The following is a 21214-nucleotide window of genomic DNA, read 5'->3' as shown; positions in this document are numbered from 1 at the left end:
AGGAAGCCTCCATGCTTCCTGTCATTGGCACCCAAGATGGTCACTCTGCTCCTTCCACAGGATCCACAGGTGTCTCTTCGGGCTTTCTTCACTGTAAAAACATTGACACTTCTAATCTATGTCCTTCTTGTTTCTACTCACATAGTTTTGTAAGTCTTCCCTGGCCATGTCTAAAACAGGCTAGACAAGAGATTCATTGCTTGAGGACTTACTAGTGCCCTGGCCCCTTGCCCAGTGTTCCTGCAGGTGGTAGGCAGGTTCCTGTGTGAAAGGCAGGGGTGTTATCAACAGTGAGATGGGGATGGGGATGGGGTGGGGTGGGTAGGGTGGGATGGGACACGATAGGATGGGATCTGACATAAGACTTCAAAAAACACATGCTTGGAGCCTCCCTGGTGGTGCAAGGGGTTAAAGTGTAATACTATGAACCTATTCACTGCCACTGTGGTACCAGTTCAATCCCCAGCCAGGGAGGTGGTCCACAGCAGACCTCTCCTGTCTCTCTGCTGCTCCCCTCAGTAGTGTATTTCAGTTGATCTGCCTGTTCTGTTCCCTACTCAGTCTCTGGTGAATACTTAGCCCCCTGAACATATGGCCTGCATCCCATTCTTGTACACATAAATAAGTAAAAATTTTAAACATACATGGTTGAAAAAAACAGAAAACTTTAGTAGAAAACAAATGATGGGTTACATTTTCTTGCACTGGTTTACATCATCAGTGAAATGCAATGAAAACCTTTGGGAGCAATTAGAAGCCAATATTCACGTGCAGGATGGGTGATGCAGTGTCTTGAGTAATGATGTGGTCAGAATTGTTATTGGAAACTTTAGAGACAAGTTCTGTCTTTCAATTCTGTGCTTCCCAAGTAAGTTGGGAAGAGCGCTGGCAGTATGAATTAGGAACAGGGTCACTACTTTCTTCCAGTGCTAAGAAACATGAAATGGTATGCCAGGAATGGCACACTTGACAATAAAAGTCTTAGCCAAGCACTTACATTCACAGGCAGAAACTAAATATCACTTTTCTATGGAAGCCCTTTTTTGGCTGACTGTATCAATTCCTTTCAATTTCTGTGTTCTATTTGTCCTTATTACCCAAAGCTTATGTTTCCCTCCGTTTTCTGCAGATTGTTCTCATTCTGCTTATAAAATCATTCATCTCCTCCAACATCTTGCCTATGCATTCAGTTTCCTGTGATTGTACTTTTCTAGCAGCAGCTCTGAAGGATTAAGGAGAACAGAGGCATTCACACTGTCCATCAGAAACAGGGCAAAAAATCTCCTTTCTCTCTAGTTACTTGATTATCCTCAAGGACTTCCTAAATTTCAGCTTATGAGGCTGTATGGATGTGGAGGAGGAAAACAGAGATGGGGAAATATGTTAAATGCACCCAGCTAAATGTATAGCAGCTTTCAAATTTATTTTCCATGGGGGAAAAAAATTCAATCACAAATATTCAAAAGCATTTATTTGAGACCTACTGTGGTAGAAATCATGGAAGATAAAAAGTTCAGGACACAAGCTCTGCTTTCAGGAGGTGTGCACTTTAATTGTGGAGTCAAATAGCAGAAAAGGAAATATGTCTACATGTGTCTACACACACATACACACACACACACACACACACACATACACACACACACTACTCCTGGGACTCAAAAGAGGTAGATATCAGAGTGAACCAGAGGTAAGATTTTTAAAAAGTATTTGGCAACTATGGGTAGACAAGTAGGTGGTGGCATTTTTTTAATCAATAAGAAAAAATAAAATCACTGATTATTATTATCTGTCTCTTTGTGATATAAGTAGCCAATTATACTGAATGATGAATCAGAGCCAATGACATCACAGAAAAGAAATCTCTGTGGCTTTCTGTTATTGCCAAGAGTGACAAGTCATTGTAACATTTTAATTATGGATTTATCAAAAATTCCTATCAATACATTTAAGGTTTTCAATCAAATATATAACTCTGCTGAAACGAAGAAATGTTTCCAGTATAAGTAGGACGAAACTGATAAATTAAAGCGGCATCTTCATCAGCCTTAGATTCAAAATGATGATTGTTTTTCCGAGCTGTAGGAAAAAAAGAGAATTATTTTGTAAAAAGAGAAAATATTTTAAAGGTTTCTTTATAACATTTCTTCCTGTAGTCAGTGTCATTAAGAAGGAAAATGGTGGCCCTCCCTGGTGGCGCAGGGGGTTAAAGCACTGCACTGAGAAGCTAAAGCCATTTCCACATGAGTTCGATCCCCTCCTGCCCCGGAGGAGATCCACATGGCGCGGCAGACCTCTCCTGACCCGCCGCTGCTCCTCTCAGCAGTGTACTTCTCGATCTGCCTGTTCTGCTCCCCACCCTGTTTCTGGTGAAGCCTCTCACCCTCTGCATCTCTGGCCTGTACCCCAGTTCTGTATGAATAAATAAAAAAAATCTTTAAAAAAAAAAAAAAAGAAGGAAAATGGCACCTGAAGGAGAACATTTCCCCCAAACAGAGCAGCACCATGAGAAGTATGGATTCCTACTGATACAGAAGGCATGTTTGTCCCACACCAAAGCCAATGCAGCAATAATAAGTGCCTATTGCATGAAAGACTAATGAAGAGCCGGAAACTAAGTAGGGCAAGGACTTAGGATTCGAGAATTCGGTCTAGTAGCCACAAGGAATTCACACTATAATACTGTTAGTCTTTTCCATTGGTATCCTTCCAGAAGACAGAGGACGGGAAAGCTGGCAAAGCCCACACAAGGGGGAGAGCTGCAGCATTTCCCACAGATACAATAGAAATAAGAAACACAAGGAGGCTAAATGAAGTTAGTATGGCTGAAATTTGGTTTTAAGAAGGATAAAGGCTTAGACTTTCTCCTAAACCAAGGTAAAGCAAATATAGGCTTCCACGGCATTGGAGAAAAAAGACCAAATAAATAGCTTTGTCATGTAACTACTGCAACTGCCCACCACTGTTCTCATTACTCTTTTTTTAATAATTTATTTATGCATACCAGAACTGGGGTGTAGGCCAGAGAGAGACGCAGTGGGTGACAGGATTCAGTGGGAGGCAGAACACCCGGATCTACTAAAATAACTGTTGAGGGGAGCAGTGTATGCAAAAGGAGAGACCTGCTGTGCCCTGTGGGTCAGCTCCCTGGCCGGAACTGAACTCCTGCGCAGGGGCTGCTGTTAGCATCGTGATGCTGAGACTCAGCCCCTTGCACCACCAGGGAGGCCCTTTTCTCATTACTCTTACATGTCTGACATGGAAATGTTTCCTGGAACTGATAATGGCACATGAGTGTATTTCCTTTAAAAAAAAAAAAAATTTGAGGTTTCATTATGAAACTATCCATATATCTGAGCATAGTTTGTTTTTGTTTTTCTAACTGATCTATAACTGACATACAACATTATTTTCATTTCAGGTGTGCAACTTAGTGATGCAACACACTGTGAAATGAGTATCACAACAGGCCTATTTAACATCTTGGTAACTTTCAAATTGGTAGTACTATGTTATTCATTATAATCCCATCAATTGAGCATAATAATCAACGAAGTGAACCACTCAGGAGGAAGTATTTTACATGGAATCTGGATAGGATGATTGAAAAATACCAGGACAAAGTTGGAGATAGGATACAAACAAGGCTCACTAGTTTCAAATAGTCCTGCCCCCCAAAAGGCTGATGCCCCATTCCTTCCTTCACAAGTTTATAGCTGCCTTACACCTGTATTAGGCAACTAAAATATAAGCATCTACAACCAATTCTCAATTTTAGCCACAAACAGAACACTGCATATAAGTTTCTATATTTTCATCACATATAGGCAGACATGCTTTTAAAATTTCTCTAGTAAATCAATGACTACAGATAGGCAGCCTTAAAATCAGACCAATGATTACAGTTCAATTCAATTAATGTAGCTGTCTTGGCAGAAAAACACTATCTCAATAATGCTATCATGAAAGCATTATTCCTAAGCAATAGCAAAAGGTGAAGAGAGAAACAGGGAAGAATTCTAAAAGAAATTCAACAAAGAAAAAATAAATTGAACATTTTCTATACTGTCATTCAAGAAGTCAGTCCACTTAAAAGCATACAATACTGTTTACTGAAATAACTGTCTTAGTTGTATTTGGATGCCTATTCTCTCAAGACCTATACAAAAGAGTATACAAAAGTTCAGATGAAGACAATTTCCTTTTGAATTGCATTAGAGTGAGAGGATTATATGCCCACATATTACCTTCAGACACAAAGAACTCTGCTAAATAAAAAGCAGCCTTCACAGCATTGGGTGCATGGGAAATGCCTTTTAATTTCCCCCACTCATAAGGGGCTTTCTCTGGATGCCACTGGACGCCATATACTGGATATTTGTATCCTGCATAAAGAACAAAAACTAATTAGGATTAGGCAGTAAGCATGACCTAAGATCTTGCTTCTAATTAAGTTGTCCTCTGTTCTAGCTAAAATATTTTTTATCACGTGCCAGACAAAGTAAAATTGTGTGCACTCTGACACAAAATTAAGAATTTCAGTTCACAGTCAATGTGAAAACTCACCACAAAATATTCACTGTATTTTAAGATTTGTAATATGATGTGCTTGACTAGGTAATCACAGCATAGTAAAATATTAAGCCTTTGAATACACCTCTGTTCAAAAGTCAAGTGCACAATTGATTAGTAATTCATGTTTTTTACATGGTTTCTTTTTCCTCTTCTACTTTATACCACATTTCATTTCCTCCTATTATGTTTTATTCATATGAAAAGAACTATACCAGAATCTTTTGGTCTATTTCTATAAGTCATCTTGTCTCAGCCTAAACTGCCTGTCTTTCAGTCTATAAAATGGTTTATGATGACTTCATATTGCCAAGTTTAAAAATAATTTTAGAAGTTTAATTTTTGTATGAAATGGTTTTGAAAATATAGTTCCATTATTGATAGGATTCTTAAATATTATTATATAAATGATATGAGCCTTATATTTGCTTCAAAAAATAATCCAGTGCAAAAAAAAGAAAAAAATACATGTTGGATTGTTGAAGTTTAGATATAGGAATCCAGGGATCATTGTATTAGACCTCTACTTTTACATACATGTTAAACATAAATATGTTTACTATTTACTTTCTACAAATATTATATACTCCGCCTTTACTTTCCTCATTATAACTGGCAAAAAACACTTCCTTCTCTTGTTTTTTTTTTTTTTGATGCTATAATCACGACTACCACTCAAAGGTACTTGGAGAAATTAAGCAAATTAGCTAAAAGTAGAGATGTCTAGGAGAAAAAGTGTTGTCACATATCCCATGAGGCTCTCTCACTAGAAACCATGTCCCAAGAAGGAAACACTTTATCTAGTCTTCATGGGATCCACAAAAGGCAAAAGTCTGCCAGTAAGTTGTTCTAGTCACTCTACAACACCCCGACCTACTGCGCAACCTCCTTGCGACTTTGCACTCTCTTTCTTGTCTGGGATTACACAAAAAGCTCAGAACAGGAGCTCCACAGATTCAATAACTTGGAAATAAATAGCTACACATAGCTCACTGAAAGGCTGTTTCTACAATTTATTTCTTTGAGATATGAAAAGTAATCTTTGGGATAAGAAATATCTTATGTGATAAAATAGAACAAGCATTTACCAGAAGGCTGGATGGTTGGATGGTTACTGACATTCAGAAACAAGGTTTACTCCTCCAGTGAACTATATTAACAAAGACCAATATAGGTGACTGACAATTCTAGCATCAATCCCTGCCTCACCAATTTAGAACAAAAGTGTCCAGATTGGAAAGAAAATATGCAAATAACAGAGTATCTTAAGTGTTCCCACCTAGCAGGTATGAAGAAAATTTTCAGATAGTAAAATTTTCCAATGAACCTGGACAGAGCCAGAAACAGAATAAACATGGAACCTGACTTCCTAACCTCCAAACCCAAAACTCTCATTTAAATATTCATTTATTCAACATCTGTTGGGGTTTACACAAAGAACTAGAAGCAACAGTAAGACACAGTCGCAGCTCTCAAGATAGAATATACAACATCCTTCCTGCTGCACAACCTCCTTGCGACTTTGCACTCTTTCACTCTTGTCTGGGTTTACACAAAAAGCTCAGAACAGGAGATCCACAGACTCAATGACTTCGAAATAAACGGCTACACATAGCTCACTGAAAGGCAGAGCATTTTTTGTCAGTTATAATGAATGTTTTACGGGCTAAGTAGTAAGTCGTTGAGTTGTTGAAGCTGATTAGTGGTATCTGAAAAGCCAGGTTCTGGAGTGTTTTTTGTCAGTTATAATGAGGAAAAGAAAAGGCTGAGCATATAACATTTGGAGAAAGTAAATAGCAAGTATTTTTAGGTTTCACATGATGTAAAAGGAGATATTCCCAGGTGGCGCAGACAAGTCTAAAGGAGGGGCACTTTAGATGTAGAAAGGAAGAATCAGGGGTAGGCATTTCTTCTGAGTCTTCAGAGTTAACCACGAGTTAGTCAGGAGAAGGAAGTGAAGAGGAAGGGAAGCTTTTCAGAGGCGAGAAGCATTGCTAGGTGTTCTCAACAGTATGCACAATACAGGCAGCAATGAAGACAAAGAGAGATCTAGACTTTACCCTTCCAGTGCTTAGGAGTGACTGAAGAGTTTTCTTCAGATAAGATGATATAGTTAGTATTTCAGAGAGATCGTCAAAGGCTAAGTAGAAACTGGATTTGTGGAACAGTTTGGAGATTACTAAATGGGCAATGTGGATAGGTGGCTATTGCTGAAGTAGAGCAGAAAGGTGAGATAGAGAGGAGATAAAATATTCAAGAAGGATTTGGAAAGTTGAAATGGGCACCGATTTTTCCAATGCAGAGGACAGTTCCCGGGTTTCTAACTTGAGAGGATTTGGTGAAAGGCAATGCTAAATATTAGAGGGAAAAATACAGGTGGAGTAACTGGGGAAAGAGGAAATGATCAGCTCAGATGATAAATTCACTTTGGTCTGGGTTGATCAACCTTCCCCAGAAATCCTAGATATTGTTTCTAACCCCTTACAATCCCCCGACAGCATGCCAATCTTTGAATAACTTGAACTACTTCCACTCTATTCAAATTTACTCCATTCTAGGAACATGGCTTTTCAGGCAGCACTAATCAGTCTCAACAACTCAAAGACTTACTACTTTCCCTGTAAGAGCTCATTTCTTTGCTGCCTTGTGCATTAGTGATTTTGGGGGGGGGGGAGGCTATGAATTGCTCATTTTTTTCTTAAAACCTGAAAATATGGAAATCCCTTGAAGTATGAATAAATATAAGTTCATCCAGAGAAAATTATTTATATTTGCTTCTGCCAGGCACCAAAAAACCCAAAATATTTAAATTGAGATTTGTTGAACTTCCCAGTTAGATAATCCCGGTCATATTAGACCAGTGTGTCCTTATGAATAGTCAAATTTATTTATCATCCTCATGCCTTAGTGCCAAGATTCAAGATAGACAATTCTCCTTACAATTCTGCAGGATAAGATGCCAGGTATAATTTTACCCTTATTTGAGCATACAGTCTTCCAGGTCCTGTTCCAAGAGATAATCATGATGTATGGGAGTCCTAAACTTAAGAACTTCATCTCAAGTTCTCCAAGTATAGTAATCAAGTGGGCTTAAGTACTTCACCTACGCCTTGGACTGAGTATGGCTCTTCTTTTCACTTCCTCAATGTATTCAGGAAGATGTCTTCCTATATGTCATCACAGGTTTCATTATTGTCTGGAGGAGAATCTGTCAAGGTACTTGTAATCAACCTTTAAAGGATAGAAATTCCAATACCCTTGGAAATTACTGAGTATCAGGAATGTCTTCATTCTCGCCATTTACATCTCCATCCACTCTTTCCTTACTATTTACCTTTCCTTTTTCTCCCATATTCTAAAAGATGAGTCAGTAAACCAGAACTGATTTATGGACAAAATATATCTCGTCTTCAAAAGTACCCTAACTTCCATCTTCAGACTCCAAATTGTTATGACTTTATTAGTAAAAGAACTATAAAGTCAAAGTTAACAAATATAAGCATAATAAGTGAAATAAAGCATACATATGTAGTGACATATACCTTCCACTGTTGACACAAACTCCATCGCGCCATCTGTGTTTGTAGTTAGTACATTAAAAAATGTCTTCAATTTTTCATTCCTTGTAAAATTCTAGAGTATAAAAATAAAACAAAGTAATTACTACTGTAGTTAAACATGTAATTACTACTGTAGTTAAACATGTAAATGTCACTGTGTAATTAATGGGATACCTTCACAATGAGGCTCCAATTGTGGAAATTGGCAGTCAGAGGTTCTAGTGCCAAGGATAACATCAGTTCAGCAGGAAAATTCGCAAACATTCTGCTTTGCAGTATACCTGAAATAATTTAGGCAGAACAGAAATAATGTAAAAGGAGAAAAAATAAAATCTATTGAAGTCATTAATCTGCATTTAGGGAGGCCATTAGTAAACAGAATTAAGATGACTAAATAATAGCAAAACATCATTCCCACAGGAATATGTGAGGCAAGCATAAAAATAAGCTTAAAAACTAAAAATACTACAGATTAAGAACCTTTAATCTTATGCTAAAATTAAAGTAGCATAAGATTAAGCAGAGAATCTTAGAAAATTCTGAAAGACAGGTAAAATGTGCTATAGGTAATATATATTTGCTCTTCCAAAATTTTCAACATATTTACAAAAGTATCTAGAACTAGATACTAGAAATATCAACAATGTAGAAAAAAATATTAACCACACCATGAAATTTCTACTCAATCAATATCCAAAAAGCACTATACCTGGCTCAGAGCTCTAAAGTCCAACACATAGATTCGAGTGCCAGCAAGAGGATAAAAAAAAAAAAAACGCTGAAGGCAGACAAGGCCCTGATGCCAGCTGTCCCTAAACAAGCTCTCACATTCAGAAAGGTAATGGTTTCCATGACAACTCAGTACCACAGGTATCTTTTTTTTTTTTTTTAAGATTTATTTACTTATGCATACAGAACTGGGGTACAGCCAGAGGTGCAGGGACAGTGAGAGGATTCACCACACATAGAGCGGGAGCAGAACAGGCAGATAGATGAGGCACACTGCTGAGGGGAGCAGTGGGCAGGTCAGAAGAGGTCTGCCACGCCATGTGGTCACCTCTGGAGCTGGCGGGAATCGAACTCATGCGGAAGTGGCTTTAGCTTCTTACTGCTGTGCTTTAACCCGCTCCGCCACCAGGAAGGGCCCACTTAATACTTTATTTTCATGTGTGGTTTTTGTTTTTTTTTTTCATATATATAGTCGTTCTATCGGCCTTCATTTTCATACAGTGTATGGTTTTCCCGTGAAATTCCCACCGCCAATTCCCCTCTGCACCATCACCGTAGAACCTTGTGCTCTTCCCACCCCTGTCCTGGTCCTTCTCCCTCCTCCTCCCCTATAGAATGTCTCTGATCCATAGTTGCCTGATGATGTTAATTTTTAATTATGATAGTTGCTTTTTTCCCCCGATTCCTTTTTGATAAAAAACTGCTTTTCAACACACAAGCAAAACAGACTGACTTAATAAATATACTTCTACAGGTTAATTGTTAATGATTAAGTAAAATATTCTGAGAAAGAGCTTTGACGGCATTATATAGGTTCTATGTGTAGTAATGATCAAAAACATCTTCATAAGAACAGGAATAACTGGTAGTATTCAACTCTAGGATTCAGAGACCAAGTAACCTGAAAGAATCATAATTTATTTACAGAGTGGTATAACAAAAAATTCATTGGATCTTTGTCTCAGGTTCTTGCCAGGAAGTCTTTAAAACCCTTGAAATTCCTGAGTGTTACAAATTATCTTTGTAATGGTAAACCCGGACATGGCTGTAGGGTGAGACTGGTTATCACAAAGTCCAACCAAATGATTAGAGCAGGTTACGGCTCTGAGCCTGCACTGCTCTAGGGATGGCAGGGGAACTGGAGGCCTAGTTCAATCCCATACCAATGATTTAATCAGTTCTATTTTAGCAATAAAGCCTCACTAAAAAGTCTGGACTCTGGAGCTCATTGAAGCTTCCAGTTGGTGAACATAACTGTAGTGTCAGAAGGATGATATATGTACTGACTAATTAGAAAAAGGGCACCGAACTCTGTATTTCCTCCCAGACTTTGCCACACACGTCTCCTTTAGAACAAAAATGTTATGGCAAACACAGTGCTTTCCTGAGCTATTCTGCTAAATATCTGAACCTCAAGGGGGCTCGTGGAAATCCAAACTTTGTGACTGATGTCAAACATGCAGGTGGCCTGGGTATGTGGCTCGTGCTGGCCTCTGAAATAAGGGGAGGCTAGTTGTGGAGTCCATGCCAGCACATCCTCCTGGTTGTGAAACAGAACACACAGCTAAGGGGGGAAATGGCATACCATGGTAATAACAGCTAACATTCATGAGACATATTTATTTTGAGAACTTAGCGCAGAACGTGGGAAACCTTTTTTTCACTTAATCGTCATAAACAACCCTAAGAAGCAGACCCTTTAACAAATCAGGAAATTAAAGACAAGAGAGAAAAATCAGGAAATTAAATGAAGCTTTCTAAGGCAACAGTGACAAAGTTGGAACTTAAAAAGTAGGTCTAAGTTTAGAGTTCTGAATCATTTGGGGCCAGCTCTGATACCACCAGAAGCAGTGACATGAAAATTTAAAATTCCTTAATTCTTACAATTAAGCACAAAAGTGATCTTCAACCTATGTAAATAATTTAAAAGTTAATCAATGTCATGAACATGTTTGACATTGATGTCTGCTACTTAATAATCTGCTCAGTTAATATTTTTTAGAGGGTCAAAAAAGATAATCCTTACCTCCGGTGAAGTTCAGGGGCATTGTAATTCCAACTGTGTTTGTGTGAGTTAACAAGTACTCTCCACTAATCAAATATGAGAGTTCTTCAAATCCAAGGCACGTGCCCCACACAGGAAAATAGTCTCCATCATCAAAACTCTTTGCAGAGTGAAAGAAAAAACTAAGTTTACTCAAACTTTTCAAAATAAAAATTATACATTTAGTTTATCATTATATGGTAGGCACTTGAATTATGCATGCACATCTTCAGAATTATGTAGGACCGATAATCTCTACTCAGACCTAACTCATACATAATAATTCAGCTTTAATCAACCAAAATACCCAATTGGTCGCACTGGGAAAGAAACTGATATCAGCCAGTTTACGATCAAACTGCAAAAGTTGCAAATGGGAACTATAAGTATTAAAGATAATGATAGATTGATATCTATTTGTATATTTTGCACAAAACTTGCCACTTTAGATGATCATTTAGTTTTGAATACACTTTGAAGTCTTTTCCCCATTATCTCAAAATGTATAGTAATAGCTGCATGGTGACCTTCAGCTAACCATATTTAAGTCAGGTGAAAGTGATGGCTGAAGTAGAGGAACAGTCCATAAAGAAAAAGCTAAGCAAAAGTAAAATAAATTTTCATAGCATCAAAGTTGTCAACTAGTAAAGTACAAATAGGTTTCTTCAAAGGAGTGACAACAGCTAGCATGACTGGGGAAAAGTATTTGAGTCACAGCCTTTTCTGGTTAACTGAAGAAAAGCCCATATATGTTTGGAGGCAAGTAAATGAGCTTTGAAACTTTTCTAAGACCAGTGTTTTTACTGTAGACTGTAAATGAGACTAAAATCAAGACAGTAAACCTAACAGTTACTCATCTGGAATGAGAAACTTGGAGCACAGGGAGATTCTGTTCCTCACTGAGAAAAACTTGTGTTCACCCTCATCCTCTCTATCCCATTCCCCAGTACCCCCTAACAAAGCACCTACTCCTTGTTCCTTCAGTAGCCGTTCACTCTGGACCCCTCTCTGCTATAGAGTAGGCACCTCAAAAATAAAAGAGTGATGAAACTACATAATTGTGAAGGCAGTAATGCCAGATGCTTAAAAAAGAATTATTCTCATGCAAAGTCACAAAAGCCCATCAGGAATAAGCCATAACTGACACCTACCTGTATGGCAAGTTCGTAAAATATTTTGGCCACTTGGGAATAACCTGACTTCTTGATGTTAACACTTCCTCCAGGAAAAAGTATCCTGAAATAATATCAAACAAGGTACATTTCAGCCCCTTTCTTCCCAGAAAACAATCTTTTTTGTTTTAAAACTATTTCCTTATTATATAAACACTAAGATCATTAACATTAGAAAACCATGGCAAGCAGTATAGTATGTCATTCAATGTGACTTCAAAACATATAAACAAGCACTAAAGGTACAAAAATTCTGTCAGACACTTTTAAAAATTATGTTTGTCTGCAATAATTATTTCTCAATCTTCCTCCTCTGAAGACTTCTGCATCTCTCAATAAAAATGACTCCTATAAATACAAAGAAGCATATACAATAGTTACATGTACTTTTTTGCAAAAGCAGACTACATTGATCTCATCATTTATATCAAACCACTGCAGCCAACTTACCCATTAATAGATTGGAAAAGCTTCATATACTCTTCATCTGAAAGATCAAGTCTGAAAACAATAAAAAACAGTTACAAAACATCCATTTCCAAAACTCAAGAAAAAAAAAAGCCTTCAGCTGAAGTCACTGCATTAATTTTTAAATGACAGACTAAAAGCAATTCTTAAATATTAGGCAATATTACCTTGCTATTTCCCTAAAGGCCCTTGAAATGTTACCTAAAAGCAACATTATTGTCACCTTTGTTTTGCTAATCAGACAGATAAACATGTTTTTCTGTGGCTTAATATAATTTAACATTGTGAAGTATGGCTTAATGTGCAAGACACTGAAGACAATGAGATCTGAGTACTGGTAATTTCTCTGCTAGCCAAGAACTATGAAAAAATATACATATAAAAAATGTAAATTTATATAAAAATGTAAGGCTAATCATTGATTTTCTGTAAAGACTAAGAGATCTGTCAACATTCCTATCTTAACCAGAGGCAGCTTTTTGCAGATAAAAGCAATACAGATAAATGCCAAGTCCCAGCTTTGTCCCACCTCCAACACCAACAGCAAAGATTTAGAAACTACTATATATTAAAAAATCGAGAGTCCATATCTAAGGACAGACAACAAACAGATCACTGCAGACTAACCTAGTTTTTGCACAGGTATTTATTCTGAAACATGTTTTATCCAATGTCCTGTAAAGGGCTCCTAACAATCACCAGGTTATTAATGTTATTCCCTTCTCCAGAGAAAACCAAAAGTTTACTCTGTGGAAGCTGGCTACAGTCTTTACTTAAATCACAATAAAATGGGCTTGTTCTTCCAAAAGTTCAACAAACTGTAAGAACAAGGGATGAGGCATCATGCTTCTGAAATTCCTGCAAGAATTCTACAATTAGCAGTTTTCTGTACCTGTAAGAAACAAGACTTCAACCTGCCACAAAAGTAGGTTTATAATAAAAAGTATAATCCTTTTCTGCCCCAGGAAGAAGTTTTAGGTGGAGTTAGAAGACATCTCTCATTGTTAAGTAGACATCTATGATGCACAGTACCTGGATATATTTTGCCAGTAAAGAACAGGTCTCCCTAACATATTCATACAGGGCTCCCCAGTGACAATGGATCCCAGTGGAATATGCGGGGACAGGCTTCCCAAGATGTTGTGGCTTCGGTATGTGGATTATTTTGATTTAAAGTCAATTAAGGCCCAGCAGACTTAAGACTTCTTGGCACTCCCTTATATACTCAAAAGTAAGAAAACTGGGGGTACTACACAGATTTAGAGTCATCGTCTGAAATAATCTTTCAATCAGAGAAACCAACCTATATGTCAGGGCAAACATAATTACAAATCATCTGGCACTTTTGTGACATGACTCCTCCTCTCTCCCTAAGCCCCAGGCCCCTAACCCACTTAGCTCTGGATAAAAACCCCTGTTTTGTCTCATTTACTTTAGACTTTACATTCATGTAAACTCTTGATACATGTGTAATTCCATTTGTTCTCCCCTCAAAGTCCAAATAAGCTAGAAAGTTCAGGTATGTTCAGAAGTTCATAATGGTCCTCTTTCTAGCAGTCACTCACAAAGAAATGGGTAATACTGCACCGAGGCTCACCACTATCTTGAGTGAAGAATAAACAGACAATTGGCCCTAACTTGAGAAGGGACAGAAAGATGAAATGAGTCTAAATGTTCCAGTATCCTGCCAGTTCAAGTTCCCATATTGTCAAAAAAAAAAAAAAAAAAAAAAAGTGGTGGGAACCCATTAGTCAGGATTCAGAATCTTCCCTCTGGATATTTAAATCAGGATGGGTAGCCACAAACATCAGGAAACAAAAAGAATTTAGATCACTCATCTACCCTCCAAGGAAATCTCCCATTAGCCAAATAGGCTAATTTCAGTCACTTCACTAATTCTAACTAAATGGCTCCAAGTTGTTAAAGACTGAACTTCTAGATTCTTTTTATCACTATTAGGAGCTTAATTATCATAGAAGAGGAGAAGTGTCAGAAACTCAAGTGCCTCAGAGGCATGTCAGGTAAAACAAGGACACATTCTTTGACTATAGCTGATATTTGCTGATGTCAGACTTTCTTAAAACCAAAGACCCTCTCAATAGGATAATGAGAAATATTTCACTCTCTCTTTAACTAGATGAAAACAGTTTTTAACCCTGGTAATGATGGCAGGTGACATTGCATCAGCAGCATGAAAAGTAGAGACAGGCATTGCTGACAATGTAGAGCACACACTTCATTTAAAATCAGCTCCAGGTAATTGTCTTTTTTTAAAAAAAAGCCAAAATTCAGACTTTTCTGAAGTCTACTGATTTGTAAATATTGAAAGTGTTTTTAAACACTTTTTTAAAATGTGAAAGAGACATTTTTAAACCCATACCAGTCCATAGGCTGCTATATGCCACTTCTTAGAAGGACACCCTGATAATGAACATTAACTTGTTTTTGACAAATTAAAACCAAAATTAAAATTTTAATCTTTCATTTCTTAGTGGCAACTTTAACCTTTTATATGAAATCTTATTTGGAATCCAGATCACGTGAAAGTTTTATAGTTGAAGAATTCCCACAGTGGGGATTCCCACAAGTGGGAACTAACTCATAATAACATTGAGCAATAGGCCTGTTTGGAAGATGAAGGAGCACAAGAACAAATTTGCTCACCTATTCCAAAATCATGCATAGATATCTATCCTCTTTTTTTGCCCTACTACAGAGTTGGCCCCAGCATTCAAAATTCAGAAATAAACCCAACATTATCAATATTGGAGTGAGTCCAATCTCACTCTATATTAGGTAGCCTCTGCAGGCTACTCTGGGAATTTAGCTGCCACATATTACCACATTGCTTTTATGGGATCATATGATTGTAGCTACAAACAACATAGCTTTAGATGAACTTTGAGAGCCATGCTGGAAATAAACCTGTATGCGGACAGTCACATGATCAACATCACGTTATAAAAAGCAGTTTTCTGCAAGTCAGATTTTCCTATTTTCAAAACTCCTCCAGGATTAAAATATCGATCTATTCTTCCTTTTGCCCTTTCATCAATTAACTTGATGACAAGTAGTACTCTTGTTGATTTTTTTGAAGAACATGTCCCTGTCAATCCCACCACCATTGCTCTGGTCAAACCTTCATCACTTCACCATGCTGCCTACCCATTGCCACAGTCACCAAACTGGTCTTCCTGACTGTGTTTCTACTTCCTCCCATCCATGTTGTCAGCACTGATGAAGCATGAAGCATTCAGAAAATGCTTCTATGATCAAAACTTTGAAACACTGTTTTGAAAACTCTCAGGAACCACTTCTTCAACTATAAAATTTTCACGTGATCTGGATTCCAAATAAGATTTCATATGAAAAGTTAAAATTGCCACTAGGAAATTAAGGATTAAAATTTTAATTTTGGTTTAATTTGTCAAAAACAAGTAAATGTTCATTATCAGGGATAAATGTAAAAATGCAGGAAAGAAGAAAATCCTTATAAACATAAGCATGAAGTCATCTTGTAGTACAAGTCTCTAAATTGTAGCATTTCTATTCTGATTGCTAATGTTCTATGTGTACAGTATACTTTTCTTTGTTATCATTTTTTAATGCAGAATTATTTTCAAAAGCAGCTTGCCCAAAGTAAGCAGGTATGTTTTGTGTGTGAAACCAATTATAATAGGTTAGATTCTAAAATATTTTGGATGACAACATACAAATATTCATTAAGACTTTGTTTAAAAAAAATTCAACTCTAAAAATATGAGAGGAATCAGTTTATATTTATGGGTCAATATCACAAAAATAATAGTTAAAGTGGTTACTTTAAGTCTTCAATACCTGCAATTTACACTGAAAACAACTTACCAAATTAATCATTTACAAACTTTTGAAGTAGAGTGTAAAGGTATTTTAAAAGTCATCTTCTAAAAATCACCTTCAATCTGTCAGTGTTCCTTAACAATTAACAGCATTACAGAATAATGCTATTTAAGTGGTAGACTCTTTAACTTCTTTTTTTTTTTCTGATGAGGACGACTTTGTAGGCAAAGGAAACTATCCTTTCATTTACATCTAATATATTAACATACCTCTAGTGATGTTAGAGGTACATAAAGCTTTATGCATACAATACATAGAATGTAAACAATAGTATGAAAATCTCTACTTTAATGGTAGTTAAAAGATGCTATCATAGGAGAAAGAGCAACAATTTTAGAGACAAAAGATAGTTTAGAAATAAAACAGTACTTTTTATTTACACAGTGTAAAAGGATATCAAATCATACCTTATTGGTACAACTCTTGCACCTGCAGACTCCAAGTACTTTACATAAGATGCAGCAATATAGTATCTTCCAATGTTTCTCATCTGCTTATTACGACACTTTTGCATTAATACTCCTAAATTATAAAGCAAATGTTAATTTTAAGCAATTTTCTATTTTTCTTGCTTAGAAGCACATCACAGTAAAATATCACTATTTTATTTGTTTAATTCACAAAATTAAATATGAAGCTTCTCCTGCACGTACATCCATAGATTTGAGAAAAGAGTAGTAGAGAGTGATTGGAGTTTTCAGTAGTCTCCTTTTTCTCTCCCATTCTCTCTCCAAATAAGCCTCTAAAGTAGATTTCAATAGCATCAGTCTCTAGTCAAGCAACCTTAACCTAGAAGCAATCAAATTCTGAAACTGGCCTCTCATCTCTTCTCCCCGCCCCCTCCCCACACACACACAACACAATACACATTATTTTCTGCACAATAAGGCAAAAAGAGTGGAAATATCTTCTACCCAAACAGCCAACCCAATCCTCTGCCACCACTCCCAGACTATTATAAGAAGAACTTTTTAAAGTTCTCCCTACATTCTTTCCTAAAACACGCCCAACTCCAACAAGTTCTTCTACGGAAAGAAATCTGATCATATCACCATTGATCTATTCAGAATATATTACTGAGTCATACTATATTCCAAGCACTATACTACTTAGGGAATAAATGAATGCACCACACAAATAAAAATCCCTGCCCTGCGTGTTTTAATTCTAGTATGTGGGTGGGAAGGAGGAGAGGGCAAACAATAAGCAAGATAGGAATGTAAAATGAATAAGTGCATTGGCCAGTGGTAAATGCTATGGGGAAAAAGTAACACAGAAGAAGGTGTATTGGGAAAGGAGAAATGAATTATGTATGAGGGGAAGAAAGTCTCTTAAGTTGGTGGCCAGGCAAGTCCTCCCTGAGAAGCGGGAACATGAACTTCAGGAAGGTGAGGAAAGAAACCATTGGTAGACAAAAGAAGGAAGCTGTATGTAAATACAGAGAGGAAGAAGAATCCAGGGTGTGGGACCAAGGATAAAGTACTTGAGTCAGGTTTGTGTTGGACATAGTGCAAGGAGCCCACATACCAGAGCCTTAGGGGACAGGTGGGAGAAATAGGAAATGAGGTCAGAGAGATAACAATTCTGCAAGGGGCATTTCCTTGTTCAAGCATTCCATTGGGTTCCAAACCCTCAAACTTGAAGAGACCTGACTGTTCTGTCCTATCTACTCTCTGACCACCTCTCACCACTGAAACATCAGCCCCGGCACAGGGCTGGTATCCAGTAAACATCAAAACAGGTCTATCCAGAGAGTACACCTATGCCAGTATCATTCATTTCTTCACTATTTGGAATCTTTTCAAAGTCTCTGTAGTTAGGAATGGCTGTATATACAATCATGTGTTATTCCCAGCATCCTACAATAATTAGCATTTATCACTTGGTTAACATAAACCAAGAACCAACATATATTCAGTAAGACAAGACTATACTCTCCTCGTGGACAGGTAAAATCATCTTCACTTAGGAACCTGGAATTTGATAGGCAGAAATTAGGAGATGCTATAGGAAATAGTGAAGGCTGAGAGGCCACAAAGGAACACATGAACACAAAATATCAGAAAAGAGCAAAGCACGTGAGAGTAGTTTGTACTATTTTCTCACCCTCACCTTGCCCAACACATACTCAACCTTCCCATTGTGGGAAAAGAGCTCAAACTGTATTCTCTGCCCCTCAAAATGAGACCAAAATTCCACCTCTACTCTAAAGACATCTCACTACTTTTGTGTGTTCCTCATATTTGAATCCCTTGCAGTTTCTAACTCGATGCCTTTCGCAAAGCAGGTGCTCTTTAACCGATCACAGTCCCTAGAAATACTCCATTTTTCTTTCTCTCTCTCTCTCTTTTTTTTCTTTTTGGTCCTGAACTATTACTATTTCTACAGAAGGTAAAAGTCCCCCAGCCCCATGTTCTTTACTTTTCTCCTCCATTCATCTGTAATTCCCAATGCACTATTCCACAAAATTATATTGTGAGTTAAGTAGTCTTGGAGAGTCTCACCACCATTTTAAATAGCTATGGCCTAAGGCATTCCAAGTTCCAAATATTGATCTACAGCCCATTTGAAAATTGGAAACTACCAATGTGTGTGTGTGTGTGTGTGTGTATGAAAAAATACAGACTTTCTATTAAGTTACAGAATACAATGCTAATCTTTGTGGAAGGAAAAGAATAGTATGAATGCATAACACTGCAGCTAAAATAAAACCATCTTAATTGCCTGTACACAAGAACTGCTGATTTTAATTCTGAGCTGATTTCTCCTGGGCAGTTTTTTCCCTGCCCTGTCTGCGATGGGTCTTGGAAATGCAAACTGATTTTACTCTCCTTTTAAAACATACATTTGTTGAAAACAAACATTGGCATGCTTTAACACCAAGCCGAAATGACATTAGGGTCATCCTAGCTGCTGATTCCTCTGCCGCTGAAAATGACAAAGTCCAAGATACACCATAATTTCTTGATTAGTTCAGTTCCATTATTTGTATATGTAGTGCACTATATCTTGAAATACGCTGTCAGTCAGTGAAATTTTAATAAATACATGTATGCAATGTGTTTAATTATTCAAAATCCCTAGCAATGTACAAAGTCCCAAACAATCTGAATTCTTCACAGTGCACCCTCCCACCTTCCAACCAGAACAGCCCCTGAACTCGAGCAAATCACCGAGACATTTCAGCACTATACAAGAGTGTCTGGCCTCCACTCTTACAAGTGCTAGAACTGACGGCACACGTACTTAGTACTTGGATATTTCCAAGGCAGGAAGCACAGCAGGAGCCCAGCAGCAGGAAGCTAAGACCCCACACACACACATACCCGACACCCGATCTCCAGCCCGCAGCGCAAATCAGCCTTCTTACCGATGATGGGCTTCTTCCCGATCGGGCTGCGGTGAGCGGATAGGCGTAAGTTCGCCGCCCAGCATAGGAGCAGGCCCAGCACGCACAGCAGGCGGCCCAGGGTCGCCATCGTACTCGCCGCCTCCCGCCGCCTTTCAAAGGCACAGCCAGCCGGCAGCTTAAGTGCTACCGAGGCCGCTGGGTGGCGTCCGGCTGCTCGGCGCAACGCCGCGGAGGCCTATGGGAAATGTAGTCCCGGCGCGCGGCTGCAGTCGGTAGGCGGCGGGCGGCTCAGGCCAAGACGTCAGGGGGCCGACCACGTCGCTCCTACCACGTTGCTCGGTATCTCCTTTACCTTTTACGACCTGCGCGCCAGCCCGACGACTTCAACGGAGAACTGGGGAAAGACTTTTTGGCTACAGCGTGGTCTCTGCGCCCTTGGAATTCACTTCTCTGTTAAGGGTTTCATTGCTGTAACCTCACATACCTTTAACTAAGTTGGGGTACCCATGCCAGGCTTTTTCAGGGGGTACCGCTGGTTCTGGCCAGACCGAATCTGATAACCAGGCAACAAGGGAGGCTGGCTAGAGATTCTAAAAGTCTTCTGAGAACTTTGTGCCAACTGTAACTCATGCTTAAAAGGCCATAGTCCTGTCTTTATGCCAACAGTCAGGTAAGGATAGATTGTGTTTGGAGGTAATTTCCACATCCTGCTATTTGTTTTCATAGTTGAGCTATCAGGAGGAAACGAAATGCCGAGGAAGAGAATAAAAGTGAAGGGCCGTGAATGTGGGCACATCCACACTTGTCTCACTCACTTTAGAGTTATGTCAAGGAAGGATCAGCTCCAGCCCAAACCCAGGGGCCATATTTACTAACTTCACTGTTAGCACCAACCACAGATTTGTTTGCTCTATCAACGTGGCAGAAATGATGACTGGTTCCTAGTCACTAAAAGTACTTTAAAGGTGCTATTTTTAAACAAGATTTGGAATACCTCGGCACATTTTGTTGGGAAAGTAGGTAAAAACAAGAATATTTTTCTTTCTGTGTATGAAAACCTAAATATATAAACATCATTTGCATTAGATGAAAGTTGCCACCTATCAGGACCAATTAAAATTTGGAATAAAGTTGAAGACTATTTGAAGATCTACTCAATCAACACTAAACGTTGAGGGTACAATGATTAATTGAACAATGTCTTCTTTAAAAAAAAAGAAGACGAAGACGAAGAAGAAAATAGTAATGAGAGAATAAAACATTGTGGGGAGAACCAAAGCATTTTGGCAAATTTGCTGATATTGTAAGAACAGTGAAATGTAACCTCCCAGCCAGTGGGTGGTGCTCATAGCCAAGTCAGTGGTAGAAGGTGGACTTTTCCCAGACTCTACCCTTTAAGTGGCAGGTGATGGAGCTCTAGTTTTGGAGACATTAGAAA

General features: G+C 38.1%; 1 protein-coding gene across 1 annotated transcript; it reads right to left on the bottom strand.

Moving 5' to 3' along the window:
- Positions 1-1462: 1462 nt before the first annotated feature.
- GGH (gamma-glutamyl hydrolase (conjugase, folylpolygammaglutamyl hydrolase)) lies at positions 1463-19927 on the bottom strand. The gene is made up of 9 exons (XM_004679848.2): positions 19795-19927; positions 16832-16946; positions 12528-12578; positions 12057-12141; positions 10888-11026; positions 8307-8413; positions 8115-8205; positions 4248-4385; positions 1463-2079 (listed from the first exon to the last, which is right to left on the bottom strand). The coding sequence occupies exons 1-9, from the start codon at positions 19901-19903 to the stop codon at positions 1958-1960; spliced, it is 957 nt and encodes a 318-aa protein (XP_004679905.1). The 5' UTR covers positions 19904-19927; the 3' UTR covers positions 1463-1957.
- Positions 19928-21214: the final 1287 nt, after the last annotated feature.

The sequence above is a fragment of the Condylura cristata genome, unplaced genomic scaffold, assembly GCF_000260355.1.
Source record: "Condylura cristata isolate star-nosed mole 26May11 unplaced genomic scaffold, ConCri1.0 scaffold00009, whole genome shotgun sequence".
NCBI lineage: Eukaryota > Metazoa > Chordata > Mammalia > Eulipotyphla > Talpidae > Condylura > Condylura cristata.
Note: the sequence above shows the minus strand (reverse complement) of the source record. Positions and strands in the feature narration are given on the sequence as shown.

Coding starts and splice junctions, on each gene's coding strand:
- GGH (XM_004679848.2), bottom strand. CDS start 19,903: ATGGCGACCCTGGGCCGCCTGCTGTGCGTGCTGGGCCTGCTCCTATGC. Junction 16,947..19,794: donor CGGGAAGAAGCCCATCATCG/GTAAGAAGGCTG, acceptor TTTATAATTTAG/GAGTATTAATGCAAAAGTGT. Junction 12,142..12,527: donor CTTTTCCAATCTATTAATGG/GTAAGTTGGCTG, acceptor ATATTATTTCAG/GATACTTTTTCCTGGAGGAA.